General features: G+C 38.9%; 1 protein-coding gene across 4 annotated transcripts in view; it reads left to right on the forward strand.

Annotated features, from left to right (window-relative positions):
• CREBRF (CREB3 regulatory factor) overlaps positions 1-22,504 on the forward strand; it is a 60,396-nt gene that overhangs the window by 18,342 nt on the left and 19,550 nt on the right. For 2 of the 4 annotated variants that reach the window (XM_023551472.2, XM_003404662.4), the window contains exons 2-7: positions 1,582-1,773; positions 3,978-4,103; positions 9,099-10,182; positions 15,600-15,794; positions 17,451-17,640; positions 19,290-19,363. In XM_023551472.2, coding sequence (XP_023407240.1) covers positions 1,765-1,773; positions 3,978-4,103; positions 9,099-10,182; positions 15,600-15,794; positions 17,451-17,640; positions 19,290-19,363 — 1,678 coding nt within the window. In that variant the 5' untranslated portion in view covers positions 1,582-1,764. The remainder of the gene's footprint in view (positions 1-1,581; positions 1,774-3,977; positions 4,104-9,098; positions 10,183-15,599; positions 15,795-17,450; positions 17,641-19,289; positions 19,364-22,504) is intronic. The other 2 variants (XM_064279132.1, XM_064279136.1) reach the window with 2 other exon arrangements.

A 22,504-nucleotide genomic window follows, 5' to 3' on the forward strand; every position in this document is an offset into this window, starting at 1 on the left:
TAGACTAGAAGTACACTGGTCCACTTTATTGAATGTATGACTTGAACCAGATGCCATTTGGGGGCCTAAGTTATAAGTCTAGAAAAAGTGGCTGGCCTTATTTTTCACAGGAGTCAGAGGAAGAGTTGGGGCCGAAACGGCCTACAAGCAGTGGGACCAGAGCTTGAGGTTACATGAGATGCTGGGCAAGAACGGGCCTTTGGCAGGGGCAGGGATCAATCTCATTCGATGGCGGCACTGGATTGAGCCATGGAGTTGTTTCTAGGCCCAGGCTGGGTACGTGACAGTGTTCCCTAGGTTTGGCCAGTGAGCCCAAAATGACAGCCCACCAGAGGGGAGAGCCCAGCAAAGATCCAGGAAACAAAAATTGTAGTCAATTTGTTAACCTAGTTAAGCAGAACAGTCATCCAGTCCCTTGTTGACTATCTCTTATTTGTTCAACAAGAAGCCTTTGAAAGCGAAATAATGTAACACTCCAAGCTTCTATCCCAGAGAATATGTTAACCACAGAAGGCAGGTCAGTTTAAACTGGCTATGTCCATTAATTTTAAGAAATGATACTGCATCTAGATTGAATGAGAGTGAGTTCAATTTAGGGCAGTGGTTCTCAAATGCTATGAAGGATAAAAATCATCTGGAGGGCTTCTTAAAACACAGATTGCTGGGCCGCACCCCCAGAATAGTACTGAAATACTGAAGTCTTTCTGCTTTCATAGGTCTGGGCTGGGGCCCAAGATTTTGCATTTCCAGCAGATATCCGGGTTGATGTTCCTGCTGATGGTGGTGGTGGTCCAGAGATCAGACTTTGAGAACCACTGGTCTAGGAGAGAAAATAAAGTGGGTATAGTCACTCAGTTCTTCCTGATGAAGTCTTCACAGAAGAGGGAAAGGGAACTAAGTGAAGTCCCTACTAGGCTAAGGCTAGCGATTTACAACCACTCTTTGATTTAATCCTTGCAACCACTCTGTAACATAATCCTCATCCCCACTTCTCCCCTCGACATACAGATACTAAAAACTTACTGGACTAATCCCTAGTTCAAGGCCAACTTTTACTTAAAACTCAAAGAATAATGTCCATATACATCATTAAGAATATGAATTTGTTTAATGTAGAAAATATGCTAAATTCTTCTATTATATTCATTACTCGTCTAGATTTATGAGAGCTTTAAAATCTAGGTTAATTTAGTAGTAATGATTATACATACAATAAATCGAATTAAATGTCGAGACATTACTTTCTGTCCTACAGAAAAGAAAGGAATGAGAGTTTTACTTTAAGTATAACACTTCTTTCAGATCACAAGAACCATAAGCCTGTGTTAATTCTGTCAGGATGTCTTTTTAAAACATTGCCAATTTAATTGGTAATTGACCGGCCTTATATTAGAAACAAACAAGGGAGGAATGATGAATCTGAAAATAATAGGAACTAAGACTGACCAAACTCTTGATATTGCAGCCACGAGACTTACTAGTTTAAAGTGTTCATTGTTAATGTAGTTTTTGAAAGGTTTTAAAAGGTCAACTTGTTTTTAATGGAGCTCAGTGAAGTTACTGTCTGTTGTTGTTTGATAGATTCATACAGAATTACTAAAGAAGTGGAGATTCAAGCAGTTAAATTAAAGGCATTCTGAGGAAACTTAACACATATTGTGAAAATCATCTTTGATCCTGAAATTAAAAGTAAAGCTGGAAAGGAATTTACAAACGAAAAAAAAAAGAAGTTTGGAATTGGACTCACAGGATCTGGGCTTGGAAATGCCTCAGGTAAGTCATAGAGAGAAGGTGCAAACTTCCGTATTTTCCCACTGCAGAAGGTCAGTCAGTACCATTGGGCTGTAAGCTCCGCACAACCTGATGTACTACATTTTTAGGACATTTTATTACTGGTCTCAGCTAGTTTTGAGTACGTGTCCTTCCTATTTCTATTCTCTTCTGTTTCCTCCTTTGCTATAGCTTTGATGTTTAATGAGGTTGACACAGGGAGCATAGTGAATGAAAAGTAGGTAAGAAGGTGGACATATCTGCTGGCTTTATGGGGACTAAACCAGCTCCCCTGACAATTCATCTGCCTCAGAAATCTTGTTTTTATCTCATCTGTCTTCTTCCTATTTCCCAACTCCTCCATTTATGCCAGCTGAACTTAGAAGTAGTTAAGAGGAAATGTTGAGGGACTTAAATGTATATATGTGTCTCAGTATGCCAATCTCTCTCTCTCTGTGTACATACATATTCCACAAAACGTGTAAAAACGATTGTATCTATCTTGTGGTGACTATTTTGAATTGATCAGTTTGGGTTTAAGGCAATCGCTGAAACAAGAAATGAAGTGCTGTTAGTCCCCCCACTCTGTATCTCCAAACCCCTTCGCTTCCCTCTCCAGTGGTTAGCTCTTGCTTCTCTCTCTTTGTTTTCAGTCCTAAGGAGAGACCTAGAAATGAGAGGGCAGGGACTCTTAGGCAGCTTCATGCGGGGACATCCAGAGCTAGCCTTGGACAGAGGAGATCAATAAGCTGCTGGGGCTGACTATCTAGTGACTCAAGGAGGCAGGCAGCAGAGGGCAAGAAAGGAGATTTGCTAGCTGACATTAGACAGACCAGAGGCCTACCTTCAGCCCAGCCCCTGTGCGAAATGGACTACATATTCCCTTTTAGAATCCTTCCCTCACCATCCCACCAAGGTTTATTTGGCATTCATTGAGTACTTGAATTTAAGGCTATAGAACACCTACTCCTTCAAACTAAATTTCTCTTAGAAGAAAAATCATGCAGCCTGGAGGATTAGGGAAAATAAGAGAAAGAAAAGGTTGGGATGTGGAGGACGAATGAAGAAAAGCATGATGTGAAAGTGTGTAAAAAGGCAAATCTGTGGTAGGTAGAAGGTACATGAATAGAGAATATAAACAAGTAGAAAAGAAAAATATAAATAAGTAGTCTTTCGTTTCTGCAGAAACTTGCAGAAGAAGAACAGAAAGGCAAAGAGAGAAATTTTATTCTTTCATATTCTCTTCCTTCATCCAAGTTAGACTGCAAAGTGAGGCCTTCCTGTTGTTTGAGCCACTTCAGGAGTGTGACCCCTGACTTGACTCTGGAGTAAGTTGTGTAGATGTTGAAATGGAAGGAGGAGATAAAGAGAAGAAGAAGCATTAACTCTGGGTGCTGAGTCTTTTTTTCTAAATTTTACTTATTATAGAGTAGGTTGTATCTTTTTCAGAGTTAAGTCTACTGAGCTCATGCCCAAATTTTTGGTCTCACCCAGGAGATTTTGGGGTATTTTTCTGGTCCTGTCTCCATCACATTCACACAGGCATTTATTGGACTTTTACCCATGTGGTTGAGTTGATGCCGATTAATAGCAATGCTGTAGGACAGAGTAGATGCCCCATAGGGTTTCCAAGGAGCAGCTGGTGAATTCGAACTGCCGACCTCTTGGTTAGCAGCCGTGGCTCTTAACCACTGGGTTATTGGGACTTCTTGCTAGAGATACCCAAATTGTCTCCCGCCTTGTTTTGGGAAGTAAGACGGTAGACTCTCCTTAGTTGTGAGATGAGCCTGATTTGCTACCTCTGTGTACTCTAGGGAATGGCACAGATTCTTCACCTTAGGGAGTGAAAACAGAATATCAATAAGAGAGCAATTTGAAGAAATGTTATATAGCTAAATAAAAGTACACTTAGGTGCTGTATCTTGCCACTGTGGCTAAATAAGCTTTTGTTTCTAGAAGTTAGATGTTATAAACTAATGCTACTATGTATTTCTGCTTCTGTTTTTAATGTATTTTTGTTATTTTCCTAATATAAGTCTACAGTTTAATGCTAGTTAAAACTCTCATGTACTAAACAGTAGAAAAAATGCAGAATTGTTCTCTGAAAATAATAAGTTACTTTGTGGGGTTTGAAGGTGGGGCTCATGTGCAGTAAAATCGGTCTTGAATTAGTCTAACTTTCTAAAATTAAAATGACTCTGTTGTAGCCTAGTGTAAGCGGAATGGATCCGCCTTTCGGGGATGCCTTTCGAAGCCACACCTTTTCAGAACAGACTCTGATGAGCACAGATCTTTTAGCGAATAGTTCAGATCCAGATTTCATGTATGAACTGGTAAGTAACATTTCCTTGGATTCTGCTTTAGTTGATTTGGGATAAAAGATGCATGGTAGGTTTTTTTAATGTATAGATGTCTGAAAACGAAAAGGGGTGTGATTAAATTAAGTTTCATTCTTGCAAGTATAATTCTAGTGATTTTGAAAGAATGTATGACCCCATTGTAAATAACAAGAGAAAAGGTTATCTAATATATTTAAGTCCAGTTTCTGATGAGGAGAACAGGAATTCATCTCATTTACATGCCAAACTGCTAAAAGACTTTTCAGCTGGAAAATTTAGTGATAACGCCGAACACGTTTAGGGTCAAGGGTATGACGTAGAGAATGTCAGACAAAAATAGCAATTCCAAGCAATATCTGAACACACTTATTGCGTATTTTTAAAAAATATACATATATTTTTTTAATTGAGTTTTAGGTGAAAGTTTACAGCTCAAGTTAATTTCTCATACAAAAATTTATACATGTATTGTTATGCGACCCTATTTGCAATCCCTATAATGCATGCTACCTCTTTCCACCCCGGGTTTCTCGTGTCCATTCAGCCAGCTCCTATCTCAACCTTCTCATCCCGCTTCCAGACGGGAGCTGTTCATTTAGTCTCGTGTATCTACTTGAACTAAGAAGCACACTCTTCACAAGTATTATTTTATGTTTCATTAAAAAAAAAAAAAATTTAATCCTTGTCTGAAGAGTTGGCTTTGGGAATGGTTTTAGTTCTGGGTTAGTAGAGAGCCCGGGGGCCATGTCCTTTGGGGTTCTTCTAGCCTCAGTCAGACCATTAAGTCTGGTCTTTTTATGTGAATTTGAGCTCTGCATGCCACTTTTCTCCTCCTCCATCAGAGACTCACTGTTGTTGATATTTGGTTGCTATGTCTTGTGTTCTAGTCTTGGGGTGTTATCTGATGTTACTGGTTTTCTAACTGGAGGACTCCCTTTCGTATTTCTTGTAATTTTATTTTGGTTTTTGCAAATTTCTTAAACTTCTTTTCATCGGAAAGTGTCCTAATTTTGCCGTTATATTTGAGAGACAGTTTTGCTGGATATGTAATTCTTGGCTGGCAAATTTTTTTCCTTTATTGCCTTCTTGCCTGCATGGTTTCTGCTGAGTAGTCTGAGCTTAGTCTTATTGACTCTACTTTGTAGGTGACTTTTTGTTTATCTCTAGCTGCTCTTAAAATTATCTCTTTATCTTTGGTTTTGGCAAGTTTGATTATAATATGTCTTGGTGACTTTCTTTTGGGATCTGTTTTGTGTGGGGTTCGATGAGCATCTTGGATAGATATCTTCTCATCGTTCATGATATCAGGGAAGTTTTCTGCCAACAGATCTTCAACAGTTCTCTCTGTATTTTCTGTTATCCCCGCCTGTTCTGGTACTCCAATCACTCATAGGTTTTTTTCTCTTGGTAAGAGTCCCACATAATGCTTAGAGTTTCTTCATTTTTTAGATTCTTTTATCTGATTTTTCCTCAAATATGTTGGTGTAAAGTGCTTTATCTTCAATCTCACTAATTCTGTTGTTGAGTTTTTGCAGTATCATGTAGATTTTAGAGATCAGACACTGATTGGAAATGTCATAGCTAAAAACTTTTTTCCAGTCTGTAGGTAATCTTTTTACTCTTTTGGTGAAGTCTGTGGATGAGCATAGGTGTTTGATTTTTAGAAACTCCCAGTTATCTAGTTTCTCTTCTGATGTTTGTGCTTTGTTAGCAATGTTTTGCATATTGTTTATGCCACGTATCAGGGCTCCTGGCATTGTCCCTATTTTTGCTTCCATACTCTTTATCGTTTTAGATTTTATATTTAGGTCTTTGATCCATTTTGAGTTAGTTTTTGTGCGTGATGTGAGGTGTGGGTCTTGTTTCATTTTTTTTGCAGATGGATATCCAGTTATGCCAGTACTGGTTGTTATAGAGACTGTCTTTTCCCCATTTAACTGACTTTGGGCCTTTGTCAAATATCAGCTGCTCATATGTAGATGGATTTATGTCTGGATTCTCAATTCTGTTCCATTGGTCTATGTATCTGTTGTTGTACCAGTACTAGGCTGTTCTGATAACTGTGGTGGTATCATAGGTTCTAAAATCAGTTAGCATGAGGCCTCTCAGTCTCACAAATTCTGACTTCCATTTTCTCAGTTCTGCTCCTATGACTTTCTGTTGAGTTATCAAATTCTGAAATTTTATTGTTAATCTTCTGAATTTCTGTTTGCTGTCTCACTATGGATTTTTGGAGGCTATTAAATTTTTCATTATGTTCTTCTCTGATCTTGTTAAGTTTCTCTAATCCCATGTCTCTGTGTTCCTTGGCTTGTTTTGTGTTTTGCCTGATCTCTTAAAGAGTTCTGTATTAATCTTTTGTATTCTGTCTCTGGTAATTCCAGGAAGTTCTCTTCATCTGAAAGATTTCTTGATTCTTTGTTTTGGGAGCTTGCTGAAGCCTTCATGGTCTGCCTGTTTGTGTGAGTTGATATTGACTGTTGTCACTGAGCCATCAATAAGTTATTGTACTTACTCATTTTATGTTTGCTTACTGTGTCCTAGCTTTTTGTTTTGTTTTGATATGCCCAGATAGACTGCTTCAGTAAACTAGTTTGATTATTGGTGCCTTTGAAGCTCTGAAGTCCTGTCACCAAGTGGTTAGAGCTGTTAATAAGTATATGAGCCTAGGAATTCGTTTGCTTTTCTTGTATGGATTCAGCTCAGGTATCCAGGTAGTTGGACATCAAGTGTGTGGTGCAGGCTCTCACCTACAGTCCCAGATAAGCAGAGGTGATTGGTGTAGGAACAGGTATCTGGCTGCAGTAGGGGGTTCTGTGCTGAGCAAGGCAGAGGACTGACAACTGCCTCTGAGTGTCTGTGAGGAAAGCGTGTCCCTGTTCCCTAGGGCGCCTAGGTGGGTGGGTTTTGCAGCAGGACTGTGGGCACCCAGTGCTGTTGGCTGAAAGGACTGGGAGGCACCACTTATCTTTGGACCCTGTTGAGGGTGGTTAGGTGATATGGGTAAAGCCGTCAATTCTCAGGCCCCTGATATGGGTAGGTGAGAACCCTATTAATAGGCAGAGCAGTGTCAAAGTCACAAACCTTCCCCTCCACCATATAGCTGAAACAGTTGAAGTTAGACTCAGGTATATACCCTGCTGTACTGTGCGAGTGAGGGCCTATGCTGTTGAAATGGGCCCACACAGGTCTGTGCAGGGGTGAAAGGCATTCAGAGTTTGTGGACCACTTATGCCTGTGCCTAGGCAAAGGAGCTGTTTCTGCCCTGAGTTCCCAGCTTAGGGAAGCCAGCAGATTATTTTTTTTCCGCGTTTGTTAATTTGTTCCTTTGCAAGGCCGGGAGGATGGCTCAGGGTGTGCAACAGGTCCTACTTCCAACCTGGCCCAGGGAAAGCGGCTATCACTGAAGCCGACTTGGGACCTGGTGCAGAGTGGGGAGGGGTCAGTTAAATGGGAGAGAGTTTTTTTCCAAAGGGGTGTTTTTTGGTTCGCATGGTAGATTAGACACAAGTATTTACCTTTTGCTGAGAGCACTGCTTTTCGCTGATTCTGGAGGCGTGAGTGAACTCTCCACCGCTTGGTCTCTCCCAATGTGAAAAACGTGTCTCAAGCGCCACTGCTTGCCTTACCATGTTTGCACCAGCAGATCTGGCCTGCAGGGTGCTGGTTCCTGCTGGGTGAGGTCTGCCAACTCCTTGCTGCTTCTGAACTCTCTTTCCCTCCTGCTGCCACTCAGTCGAATTCCTCAACTTTGCCTTTGATGTTCAGGGCTCCTAGATTGTCATTTTAATTGATTCACTTGTTTGTTTTGGGTCTTTGTTATAAGAGGGCCCACCAGAAGTATCTGACTACTCCACCATCTTGGCCCCGCCTGAAAAAAAGTTTTTTTTTAATAAATTTTAATTATATATAACTTAAGCAACACAGAAGCATATAAAAACTGGAAACATGGGTTGCAGAAATCTGTAAATTTATTAAAAACTATTGAATTGTACACTTAATATGGGTGAATTTTGTGTAAAGTATATTTCAATAAAGCGGTTAGAACACTTAGATACACACATGCAAATAAACAAACAAACTGGAAAACTGAAAAAGTCCTCTTTTCCTTCCTGAGTCTTCACCCTCCATGCCCCCTTCGGAGATTTAACTACTGCTAACAGAGTTTTTTCTGTGCATATATAAGCATATGGATAAGCTTTTTAATTGGATGATACATTTATAGATATATTCTGTAACTTCCTCTTTTTAACATAAAAATATATAGTGGACATATATATAGTGGATTACTTGTTAGAGCTCTACTTCATTCTTTTTGATGGCTACACAGTCTTACTGACATTTTAAAATCCCATCTCTAAAATGGATGAGGGGTTATTTTACCCCCCGTACCCAAAAGTGGTTGTAAGGCCTTGCAAAGATCTTATCCTTCTGTGGCTGAGTTCTAACTCTTGATTAGTCTTTGCGCCTATATTTAAGTTCCCAGTTAAGACAGATTTTTCTGTAATGAAGGTAAAGTCTTCATTATTTGTCTCATAATTAAGCTTATTTCTAAGAGATCACAAAATCCTTAGTAAAAAATAAAGAAATACAAACTTTTTTTGGAAGAATGTTTATACTAAAGCTCAAGAAATCCTTGATATTTGGACCATACTTTAGCTTTAAAGAAGGATGACTTTTAAAATTCTATTGTCAAAAAAAAAAATTAAAAGTCTCTCAAAGGACATATTTTCCTTTTTTTTTAAAAAATTTTCCTTGCCCAAGAGAAAAATATTATACGGAATATATTATATGGAATAATACATATAAAAAAAATACATATAGAATGGTAAAAATATCATATAACTAGCCTTTGTCTTGAAATAAAACAGACCGAGGTCAAGATGTGACTTCTCAATTTGATATATAGAAGTGAGGATGGAGGTGAATATTTCCTTCCTAATAATTGTGTGATTTTTTTTTTTTTTTTCTTTTTAAATCCTTTCCCAGGATAGAGAAATGAACTACCAACAGAATCCTAGAGACAGTTTTCTTTCTCTGGAGGACTGCAAAGACATTGAAAATCTGGAGTCTTTCACAGATGTCCTGGATAATGAGGGTGCTTTAACCTCAAACTGGGAACAGTGGGATACGTACTGTGAAGACTTAACAAAGTACACCAAACTAACCAGCTGTGACATCTGGGGAACAAAAGAAGTGGATTACTTGGGTCTCGATGACTTTTCTAGCCCTTACCAAGATGAAGAGGTCATTAGTAAAACTCCAACTTTGGCCCAACTTAACAGCGAGGACTCTCAGTCTGTTTCTGACTCCCTTTATTACCCTGATTCACTTTTCAGCGTCAAACAAAATCCCTTCCCCTCTTCATTCCCTGGTAAAAAGATCACAAGCAGAGCCGCTGCCCCTGTGTGTTCTTCTAAGACTCTTCAGGCTGAGGTCCCTTTGTCAGACTGTGTCCAGAAAGCAAGTAAACCCACTTCAAGCACACAAATCATGGTGAAGACCAATGTGTATCATAATGAAAAGGTGAACTTTCATGTTGAATGTAAAGACTATGTAAAAAAGGCAAAGGTAAAGATCAACCCAGTGCAGCAGACCCGGCACTTGTTGAGCCAGGTTCACACCGATGCAGCAAAGGAGAATACCTGCTACTGCGGTGCAGTAGCAAAGAGACAAGAGAAAAAAGGGATGGAGCCTTTGCAGGGTCGTGCCACTCCCGCTTTGCCTTTCAAAGAAACCCAGGAACTATTACTCAGCCCACTGCCCCAGGATGGTCGTGGGTCAATTGCTGTAGGGGAGAGTAGCAGCCTTTCTGCCAGCACATTGGTCTCAGATTCATCCCAGAAAAAGGAAGAGCACAATTATTCTCTCTTCGTCTCTGACAACTTGGGTGAACAGCCAACCAAATGCAGACCTGAGGAGGACGAGGAGGATGAGGAGGACGATGATGAGGACCACGATGAAGGGTTTGGCAGTGAGCATGAACTGTCTGAAAATGAAGAGGAGGAAGAGGAGGAAGAGGATTATGAAGATGACAAGGATGATGATATTAGTGACACTTTCTCGGAACCAGGTTTGTAATACTTGGAGGCCTGCCAAACTGACCTTTCTATTGATATTTTTAAATAGATAGCCTTGCTTTGGGTGATTTTTTTTTTTTTTTTTTTTTTGGTCTTAGTGTGAGGATTAAATGACTTAATATCTTGGCTTGGATATTTAATGTTTTTTTTCTTCTTGTTCAAACCGCTCTTAAATAATCACTTTTGCTTGTGTAGCGGTATATGTGCTGATTCTTTGAGGGCCATTCTTAGCTTATCTTACGTGAAGTGATCAGATTTGTCACTCTTGACCACCTGTTTGCCAGCACATGGGTCTCAGATTCATCCCAGAATTTATTGGTTTAGAAAATATTTCTCTTTATGCCTGTGTCCTTCTGTTACAATTGAGGTGAGTTAGGAGTACCTAGAATGGTGAGCCAAGTGATGATGGTTATTAGTAGTCATGCCTACAGCCAACAAAGGCTGCTTAATGAATAATGTAAAGGAGAGCTGTTTCTTTGTTTCTGCCACATCTTTCATTTGCACAGTATTTTCCCATTCAAGAAAAATGCATGCTATAATTTAATGAGCACGAAGGAAACTTTGCTTTTTTTTTCTATATACAGCACATATAAATAAGATGGAGACAGAAAGTGAAACCTGTGGAGAACTAATTGACCTCAGCATCTACGTGCTTGGACTCTTGCCACTGTTGGCTCGTGCAGTTTGTTTATAAAAATGGCATTGCCAACTGGTACAGTTAAAGATACACAAAGAAGTGAAGATCTTCAGATTTTAGCAAAATTATTTTCTTCGAAAATAATGTTAGAGCTAGTAATTCTGCATAAGAACCTAAGAGTTACTAAAAAGAAACTTTATAAGTTCTCAGAGAGAGCTCTTTTGTTGTAACGATGATCGCTGGAATTTCAGGCAGTATAAACATTGATATTTAATTTCCTGAAAGGATTTTAAGTCACAGTAGCTATAGTGTAGCCAGTGAAGCACTATTATTGCTAAAAGACTTTCTTTTTGGTGAAATCTTTCTACTCTAAATGCTTAGATTTATGTATTTGACACAAGTTGTTTGATTTGGGTGGAGTTTCAAGTAAGCAAAAGGTGTTTTAAGTTCAGTGTGGAAGAAAAAGGCTTATGCCTTTTCTTTGGTTTACTTTAGAACTCTATAGATAGAACAAATCATCTTTTTCACTTATCAGCAGGAAAAAAAATTGTCTCAGCAAATTAATAAAATTTGCTTTCTTTGAGATGCTTCGAGGTAAGTTGTTGTGTAGGTAGTGGTACGTTATGTAGCTCCCTCCCTAAGTGGTCCTTAAAGTCTTAACAAATCAGCCCTATTGCTTTGAGTCCCATATTTAGAGTTAGCATAGGAGGGTAGGGGAAGGGCGAGACTAAGAGAGGATGGGTAATAACTAAGGGAAATGGAAAATATGGGGAAGGAAATGTCTTTACCAGCTCATGTTTAAAGGAGTATATAAGTCAGAGTGGGTAAACCCTACCATCACCAAAGCAAGCAAGAAATTCTGGTTGTATTTTTGCTTTTCTTTGACTTTTTTCCACTTTAAATTCACCCTTGACCTTTTGACTTGGTTCACCTGGATAAACGTGTTGAGAGGTGAATGGGTCCCTGAAGAGTTCACGCAGTAAATCCACCTCCATTTCTTTTTTCTCAGCCCTTTGATCCTCACTGAAGAGGGAGCCAGGGTTGTAGTTGGTGTTGTCCTGGCATTCCACATGCTCTTGCCTTGTTTTCATAGAAGAACGCTCATTTGTGATCTTGTTAATTGGTCTTAAGCAACCAGGCTAGAAATGCATTAGCTAGCACTCGTCAGGGTCAAGTTCTCATCTTAGCCTCATCTAATGATTCTAAATGGTCAGATGGCATTTAATTCACTCACTTTCAGTTGACTTGAAGGAAACCCCTTTGGTCAGTATTCCATGGACTAGTGTCACAAATGCTAATGAATGGTGTGCTTTAACCACAAAATCAACACAGTTTTGTGATATTATTTGGGCTTTATTCACATTTGCTAATGAAAACTTCCCCACCTCTTAGAAGAAAGAGCTGAACAAGTGACTTCAGTGATACAAAAATGAATTATTGGTATGAGGCAGGAAGAAATTCTTTGACGCAGAGATGTGGGGATATTTATATTTTATTCAGTGTGCTAGTTTTAGGGTGGGTTGATTGGTTTAATTTGTAGTGGGCAGTTTACAAAGGGCTTTTTGTGATGGCTAGCTCCCTTGATGCTGTTTCTTGGCAGATGGCTACAACAGTGCCTGAGCTTACAAAGTTCCAGGAAAGGTGTAAAATGGAGCTTCAGTCCCTGTTCTGGACTGGCTCCCAGGTCTTAATAGAGCCTATTCTGTATATAGGCTAAACAGTTTGGGGTCATGGAATTACATGGTTCTGACACTAAGAATTAGACCCCCAGAATGAGGGTTTAATTTGTAATCCTCACTAAACATTTTCACAATTGACTTTACCAGATTAATAGGACTAACCAAAGATGTGTGCTTGGAATTTTAGGCAGCATGTATACTTTTCATAATCATACCAGAAAGGAATGGGTTAGATCAGCATGGTGCTTCATCAAATGAAATGAAAAGGGAAATTGATTGAGGGGGAATGTTGCATTAACAAAGTTAATCGTTGATTTGTTTTTTTTAAAAAAAACTTGAGTGCTGGTGTCTCAGTTCGGCACTGTGCATATTAGGTATTGGCTATACAGAGATGTATACAGAGATGAACAAAACAGACATGATCCTTGTCCTCATGGAACTTACAGCTTAGTGGGTTTATTTACTGCTGTGATTACTCAGAGTGTTTTAATGTGTTTATGTGCACCATGACTTGATAAGAGGGGAACGCAGGATGAGAGTATCTTAAAATGAATTTGACCACGGAACTCACTTGGGCATGAAAGCTTATCTTATGGCAGTAGTATTCTCCAGAACATACTTTGAGAAATATTTCATTACCTTAAATGCTAGGCCAGTGACATGGGACTATAATTCTTCCTTATTCTACTTGATCACAGGCGTCTCTATATTGAAACGTGAGTGTCTTTAGCTAACAGGTCCATAGTTTGTAGGTGTGATGGTAATTTATGGTGTGTGCTGTTAGAAAATGTTACTATATTAGGTCAAAGAAAATTGATGGCTGTTACATATTTTGTTGGAAATAAAGCTGAATATATATAAGTAAATAAAGCTGGTAATTAATTTGGGTGGGGCAGAGGAAATAAAACTATTTAAACTTAATATGGACTATATGCAAAAAAAAAAAAAATTCCATTTAGACCATTTAGCTTGGCAGGCACAGGAAAAGTGGGAAGCCCATTGGGGCTAGGGTAACAAGACTTCTTGAGCCATGAGGCCTAAATCAGTCCTAGCTCTGCCAGATCACTTAAACCCTACATGAATATGTTTCTTTGTCTCAAATGGGGTTAATAACCTCTTCCTCACTAGCTTGTTAGAAGTCTCAAATAAAATATGTGGGTACATTATATGAAGGGAACAGTGTTTTGCCAGAAATCCAGGCCACATGAGGAGAAACAAAGTTAGTTGCTAGCTAAGGGAGTTTATCAATAAAACCTGGGAATATGAGTTGCCCGAGGAGGCTGTATATAAAATTTTTTTCTTATGGTTTGGGTTGGTAGACTTAAATAAGGAATACCAGCTCTTGACATTGGCAGGAAGGTGGGAGTATTTTGATTGGTGCATCTGCCTATGTTGAGGTGTGCCCACCTCAACTAGGGGAATCTCTGCAAGTCTAATTTTTGCTTGGCCCAGTGGAGCAAGGATCTTTTTTAAGGCAACTTCTGGTGGCACGTTGTGGCCCTTGCACTTTTTCAAAACTAGGTTGATAACTGAGCGAGATAAAATCCTTTAATTTGAACTGAAACGTAAGTATAAATAAGCAAGCCCAGGCTACTGTTTTATGCATCTACTACAGTTTTTAAAATCAGACTTCTAGAAATAATTGTGTTATTCAACTGGTGGGTCATTTCTTAAGAAGAACCTAAGGCTCACAGCCACACTGCTTGGCATATTGTACCACATGTGCACTGTCAATGCCAGTGACGCTATAAAAGCCTGTTCTGACTGCTGCCTAGAAATCATTCTGCTCTCCTGCTTGGTTTTGTCCTGTTTTTAAGTCATGTTTATTGAAGTATAATTTTCACACATTAAAATTCACCCTTGTTTAAGTGTCCACTTGTATGAGTTTTCAACAAGTGCATGCAGTCTCGTAACTACCACCACAGTCAGGATCAGAAGAGTTTATGCACACCCCACAATTCCCTCGTGCTCCTTTGTAGCCACCCCCTCCCTCTACCTCCAACCACTAATCTACTTTCTGTCCCTGTAGCTTTTCCTTTTCCAGAATGGCATATAAGTCGAATCATACTCCTGATTGATTCTTACTCTGAAAAAAACTTGGTACATTTAAAACTTTTTTTCGAAACACAGATGTCATTACTTTTTCAGTGTCAGTTCCAGGGGAGTCATGTTTTCAGGAGAGAAAGTGGTCATCTTGCTTGTCAGTGCCACCGAATTGTTTTTCCCGGCCTCTTTTTGGGGGTTGTTTCTGTCCTGTGCATGGCCCATCCCCATCCCCCATGTACCTGGCATTAATAATGAGGATTACATCTAAGATGGCCATCATCTGAGGGTGTTTTAGATTTATAGGTCATCCTGGTGATACTGGGGATGACCAGCAGCTCTAGTAGCTCAGAATTAAGTATTTTCTAAACTTCCTATTAGCAAGGAAAACACTTCTCATCTTAAGGCGAGAATATATGTAAATTACTTCAGTAAAATATGAGCTAGAAAAGGCAAATGCATTTTTATTTGGTAGCCTGTGTGAAAACTGTCATCTTTTGTATTTTTCCAAAAGAGGTAGGGTGGGGGATGGAAAGAAAACCACTGCTGCCTCACAAAACTCTGTCTTGTAGAACACCACCATAGAAATGCACACAGCTTTCTGTCTGGGAATGTTCCAGATACAGAAATATTATAAGAAAGATGTTGTAAAATCACAGTATAGTGTCGAAGTACCATTATTACCTAATTGTACTGTTGATACTCCTGTAGCTATATTTCATTGTTCTTTCAATCCTACATGAAGATACAAAAAGAATTTTATACCTTAACTTACAAATATCAAAGAAAACCCAAGAATTATAAGTAAACTCAAGGAGGATAAACAGTATAGTTAATCTGTATTTATTAATCTTCAAATATTTTATGAGTTAGAGATTTCCATATTAAAAGTTATTTTATAGACTTGGTTTATTATCCTTGATATGTCAGTAATGTTTTCAGGTGAAAAGAAATATTTCAAATGATAAATAGAAGAGATTTTTTTTTTCTTTCCTGATTGGCTTATTGAAATTCATGAAACTTAAAAATTGGGATGCCTTTTTTTTCCAAGGCTATGAAAATGATTCTGTAGAAGACTTAAAGGAGATGACATCAATATCCTCTCGGAAGAGAGGTAAAAGAAGGTACTTCTGGGAATATAGTGAGCAACTTACACCATCACAGCAAGAGAGGATGCTGAGGCCATCTGAATGGAATCGAGATACCCTACCAAGTAATGTGTATCAGAAAAATGGCTTACATCATGGTAAGAGGGGACTGCTGTCGAGTATGTAGTGTCACTCATTGTAGGGCATGACTTTAAATAGAGACACTAAGCTATATGCTTACTCAGTGTCCTGAGGTGCTCAGCCGTTTCCTGCAAACTGGAGAGGGAAACAGTAGAGCTGCTGCGCTTGCCATGACTGGTCTTCACTCACAAACAGCTTTTACCAGTGTCTAGAGACATCACCTGGAAATCCTGGTGGCATAGTGGTTAAGAGTTCAGCTGCTAATGAAAAGGTCAGCAGTTCAAATCTGCCAGCTGCTCTTTGGAAACCCTATGGGACAGTTCTACTCCATCCTGTAGGGTCACTATGAGTTGGAATTGACTCAAAGGCAACGGGTTTGGGTTTTTTTGGTTAGAGATACCACCTAGGCAGGAAAGAAGGAATGTGTAAAAACTGTTTTGTTTCTAGTCTCTTTTGTTGCACTTACCCACTCCAGGAAATAGTCAGGAGACTGCTGATTCTTGACCGTCCTCGGTTGCTATAACCAGAAGGGTTGGAGAGAAGGAGAATGAACTTTAGCATTTCTCTTTTCTATTCTTGCCCAGTCCCTAGGCCTAAACAAAATAGAAGATTGGAATAAAAAATGATGGTGGGGAGAAAAGGGGAGGAAAAGGAGATGAAAGGAGGACTAGTTAGTTATGGAGAAAAAGAGCGTAGAGAGAAGAATTGTAGGAGTTGGGAGAAACTTATGATCTTAAGTAGGCTAAATTTTGAATTGTGAATCTGAGAATCTGTAAGTAGAATTTCTTTTGCACCAATATTATTTTATGTTAATCTGAAATTCTTACCAAAAAGGGGCAGGGAGATCCTCTAAGCTTGATGTTCAATAAACAGTTTAGTAACAACTCATGCTGCAGATTTAATTTTCTAAGTATTTTCGAGGATAGGAATTTTATCTGAAGGCTATTTGTGCCTTATTTCCCATTTCCACTGGCACCTAGCTCTTTGCCCTGCTCTTTCTCCGTAAATAAAGACCTGGTTTTTGCCTTCAGATGTTTTTTTCTACAGGTCCAATAAAGAGTTCCAAGTAACACATGCTGAGTACTAGGGAAGTTGTTCAGTGTACTGTAGGAGTTCGGAGGGCAGAGCCACCCCTTTTGCCTGGAGCAATAGGGCAGGAAGCCTTGAACCTTCTGTAATGTTTTTGATTAAAGCAACCAAAGAAGAGCTTTCAAACAAGGTGATCCTTACTTGTTCTTAAAATTTTGAGTCCAACATAAAACGTATATGTCTGACAACTTTTCATTCATAGCATGAAACCTTTTAGTTTGGGTAAAATCTCCAATATTATACCCTAGCCCTAATTTTTGTGTGCAGCTGAACTTGGATTCCAGGCTTGGGATTTGTGAGGCTTAGGACTGCTGTGCAGATAATTAAGAATTCATCAAAATAGGGCTGGAAACCCAGGGATGGAGAAGGATGGGGAAAGGCTGGAACTGTGCATATTGCCCCCTTTTCTTGCCGCCACAAAGTGTAAAGGGGAGCAGGCTAGCCCTCTGGATGGGTTGCTAACATGCTGAGGCTTCTGAAAAAGAAAAGTTGCAGGGAGAGAGTGGTTTAAAATACGGCTGTGGAAAATGTCTGTCTTGTTAAATAAAATCATCTTATTTCAATTTCTTTTAAACAATCTATAGGAAAATATGCGGTAAAGAAGTCACGGAGAACTGATGTAGAAGATCTGACTCCAAATCCTAAAAAACTACTTCAGATAGGTAATGAACTTCGGAAACTGAATAAGGTGATCAGTGATTTGACTCCAGTCAGTGAGCTTCCCTTAACAGCCCGGCCAAGGTCAAGGAAGGAGAAAAACAAGCTGGCTTCCAGGTAAGTGATAATGATGTTCACTTATGGGAATAAAGTCTAGGAGGCGAGGTCAGATTTTAAGTGAGCTTTTATAGAATAGATGGTGCTAAACCGTTTATTCAGAAATATATTTTTCTTTTATAAGTATTACAATGAGTATTGTAATTTTTCCTTTGGTTGTAAAAGTTGGTATTTATGCTTCATGAAAAAAAGTTTTTTTAAGTGGGGAAAGATGAGTGGACTTAAGTGCAGTATATTAGTGAAAAATTTTATCATGGCTTTGTTTTTTTAATTCAGTAACTCATGTTTTTTGAGGTATAATTTATATACAGTAAAATTCATTCCTTTTAATGTACACTTTTATGAGTTTTGATAAAGATATCAATTGTGTAACCACCACCACAGTCAAGATATTAAACATCTTCATCACCTTAAAAAATTCCTTCATGCCTCTTTGTAATGTATCCCTTCTCCACCTCCAGCCCATCACCGCCACTGATCTGTTTTCTACCCCTATAGTTTTGGCTTTTCCAGAATGTCATATGGTTGGAATCATAATAGATGTAGCCTTTTGAATCTGGTTTATTGCACTTAACATAATGCGTTTGAGATTTATCCCTGTTGTTACACTTCGTAGCAGTTTGTACCTTGTTATTACTAAGTAGTATTTCTTTGTGGGGATGTAGTACGGTTTATCCATTCACCAGCAGAGGAACATTGGGTTGTTTCCAATTATTGGCAATTAGGAATATAAAGCTGCCATAAACATTTGCTTATGGGTTTTTATGTGAACATAAGTTTTCATTTCTCTTGGCTAAAAACTCAGGAGTATATATTTATAAGAAACTGCCAAACTCTTCCAAAGCATCTTGTATATACCATTTTATATTCCCACCAGTGACATATGAGGGTCCTAGTTGCTCCACATCCTTTACAGCACTTAGTATTGTCTTTTTTGTTTGTTTGTTTTTGCCTTTTTAGCCATTCGAATAAAGGTCACTATGAGTCGGAATTGACTCCATAGCAACGAGTTTGGTTTCTTTGGTTTTTGGCGATAGCTTTATTTTTGAATGTGTGTTGAATCTTTAAACATCAGTTTGGAAAAATGATTGTGTTAACGTGGTTTTTGGTGACAGAGTTTCTTGTTAGAAACATCAGTAAACCAAAAAACTAAACCTGTTGCCATTGAGTCCGACTCCTGGCAGCCTCCTGTGTTACAGAGTAGAACTGCTCCGTAGGGTTTTATTGGTTGGGTGGCACAAATGGTTAAGTACTAGATCACTAGCTGAAAGGTTGGTGGTTCGAACCCACCCAGAGGTGCCTTGAAAGACAGGCCTGGTGATCTGCTTCCGAAGGGTCACAGCCTTGAAAACCCTATGGAGCAGTTCTGTTCGGCACACATGGGGTCACTGTGAGTCAGAATCAACTTGACGGCAACTAGCAATAGCAACAGTCTTGACAGCAGCAGGTCACCAGACCTTTCTTCAGTGGTACTGCCAGATAGGTTTGAACCACCAGCCTTTAGGTTTATGCTACCTAGGGACTTATAAACATCAGTAGGCAGTGATTTTTAGTTACTATTAGAAAATGTCTGACAGACGCAAAAAAAGAATATGTTCTGAATGTTACCTTAAAAAAAAAAGTGAACTAATCGTTCCTTCCTTTCACAGGGCTTGTCGGTTAAAGAAAAAAGCCCAGTATGAAGCTAATAAAGTGAAATTATGGGGCCTGAACACAGAATATGGTAAATCTAAACTTTTAAAAATTTGATTAAACTCCTATTGCTTTGCTGACCAATGCTCCTTTTCTTTGGTTTTGTTATTTGCTCTTCCTTCGTTCTACCTGGGTTTTTGGCCAACCTCCTTTTTGTTCATCCATTCAGTAAGCTGCCTACTCTAGCTTATTTATTCACGCCCTTCTGTTAGTATGTTGTTGTTGTTAGTTGGCATCGAGTCATTTCCAACTCAGGGCAACCTCATGTGTGCAGAATAGAACCTGCACCATGGGGTTTTCCAGGCTGTGACCCTTCAGAAGCAGATCACCAGACCTATCTTCTGAGGTCTTCTGGCTGGGTTCGAACCACCAACTTTTCGGCTCGTAGTTGAGTGCGTACCCAACCATTTGTGCCACCCAGGGATTCCTTTTAGGATGAGTGTCCATATCTGTGGCTCCCCAACCCAAACGTCATCTCTACTTTAAACAGCTGATCCACTTGTGACCACAGTGTTTTCTTACTTTCATCTTAAAATTGTATGGCTGGCTTGGCCAATTTTAATGACTGATTTTAAAATTTCTTTCCTTGGAATTGAGTAATGTTTATTTTGACCTTTGAGTAGATAGTTTAGATCCTGTTTTCCATTGGAATCATCTGAAGAACTTGTTAAAATATAGATTATTCCTAGGCTTCCCCTCAGATCTTCTGAATTGGAATATATGCAAGTAGGACCCAGGAATCCTTTTTTTTTTTTTTTTTTATTGTGTTTTAAGTGAAAGTTTACAAATCAAGTCAGTCTCTCATACAAAAATTTATGTACACCTTGCTATATACTCCTAGTTGCTCTCCCCCTAATGAGACAGCACACTGCTTTGCTCTACTCTTTCTTTTTGTGTCCATTTGGCCAGCTTCTGACCCCCTCTGCCCTCTCATCTCCCCTCCAGACAGGAACTGCCAACATAGTCTCATGTGTCTACTTGATCCAAGAAGCTCGCTCTTCACCAGTATCATTTTCTATCCCATAGTCAAGTCCAATCCCTGTCTTAAGAGTTGGCTTTGGAAATAGTTCCTGTCTTAGGCTAACAGAAGGTCTGGGGATCATGACCTCCAGGGTCCTTCTAGTCTCAGTCAGACCATTAAGTCTGCTCTTTCCAGGAGAATTTGGGGTCTGCATCCCACTGCTTTCCTGGGAGTCCACATTTTTTTTTAACGCATTGACCAGATTATTCTTATGCAGCCATTCTAGAATGTATTTGGGAACCACTGATTTAGGTTGGTGTTTCCTAATTTTCACATGGCACATGTAGAAAATGATCATCTCTAAGGCATCCTGGAATTATCTCACACCTGGAGCCCTTTTCAGCACATTAGGGAGTTGGGAAGCTCTGATTTTGACCTTCTGTAATAAGAACCATCCCTTCCCATCCTCTTTCTCTGTTACTATTGCCCAAGCCTGGTATCATAAGCATTGATTTGTTCCTTTGCCTCTAGTCCTCTTCAGTGTACAGCTCTTGGGCAAAGTTGTGTTTTTTTCCGAACAGTGAAACAGTGTATGTAGGCAGAATGATCAATTATTATTTGTTTCTAGACATTTTCTTAAGTTTCAGCATGGTGTCTGGCACATAGATGCTCAATAAACTTTGTCCAGTGGCTGAAAGAAAGAATCTCTTTTCTTAATCCCTTGATTATCTATTTCCATTTGTAAGTGAAGAAAGAGAATTTCCAACTGTGACATTTACAACTTGTGAAATGAACTGATGTTTTCATTTATTAATGGCCACTCAAGAACTCTAACTGAAGTAAACTAATTAGTTAAAACAACAGTTGGTTTGTTGGAATGGAAGTTTTTCCATTTTCCTATTATTCTTTCTTGCTATTGTAGCATTTTGACCTTGAGCTCTGCAAGTACTTTATGAAAAAATCACCCTATTGTTCTTACCTTTTTTAATATGTCATGAACTAAAATAGTTCCAAGAATTGGCATCAAGGATCCACTATACTAATCATGCCATCCCTTCCCACCAGACTTCCTTCTTCTGTTGATTTTTTCTACCAAAGCTTACCAGAGACTGCTCTGTGAATCACATGTACACTTATTAACTGAGAATGAGAAACAGAACTGTTAGATAGATTGGACCTTCACCCTGACTGGTGTATTTTGTCCCTCAGAAAGCTATATGGGAAAATTGAAGTTGTAAGATTCCTGGATGAAGGGAAGGCTGTTGATGGATTTAATGTTTGGTCTCAATTTCTGAGAGCCAGGTGCCTCCATTTTCTAAATCAGAAAGCATATTAATGGAAGAGTCATTTTCTTCCACCATCCCTCCTCCAGTCAGTGATTCGGGACTGCCAGGGTTAGAGAAGAGCTGTTCTGTATTTTCTTTAATTTTAATTTTATATATATATATATATGTATTTTTTTAAGAGAACTTTATTTACTTTTTAACCTGTTGAAAATGGTTGTTTGCCATAAGTCCAACCTACATGTAAAAGTCCTTGATAATATTTAAGTATACAGTGTTCTCTCAGTTATTCTTGGAGAAGCAGCATAAATGTCTTGTTTTATGTGACTTAGGGAATCAGCTGTACTTTCCTTGTGTGATGACACATTTTGCATATATTGGCCATGCATGTAGTTTTAAGCTCTTTTCTCCCCATCCCTCATTCCATTATTTCTCACTTCCCTCTTCAACTTCAGTCTAAATTGGCCTACTCTCAGTATTATTAGATAAGAAATAACAAGTCACTGGTTTCAAAGCGGTCTTTGAGTAGGCAGAGATTTATTTTAGGCCGTAGGAATTCTGTGTGTTAAAATTGGGAATGTGCTCCCTTCGTCTTTATGGAGGGTTAATTGGAATACAATAACTCTACATATTTGAAGTATGTAATTTGATGAATTTGGATATAAGTATTCACAAGTGAAACCAATCAAGATAATGAACACTTTCATCGCCCCCCAGAAGTTTCCTCATACACTTTTGTCAGTCATCTCTCCACCACTCCTATCCTAGCCACGATCTGTTTTCTGTCACTGTGGATTAGTTTCCATAACGTAGAATTTTGATAAATGGAACCATACAGTATATACTTTTTTTGCGGGGGGGAGGCTGGTTACTTTCACTCAGCTTAATTTATTTTAAGACTCATCCATGTTGCTACTATATCAGTAGT

This window comes from Loxodonta africana, chromosome 2, assembly GCF_030014295.1.
Source record: "Loxodonta africana isolate mLoxAfr1 chromosome 2, mLoxAfr1.hap2, whole genome shotgun sequence".
NCBI lineage: Eukaryota > Metazoa > Chordata > Mammalia > Proboscidea > Elephantidae > Loxodonta > Loxodonta africana.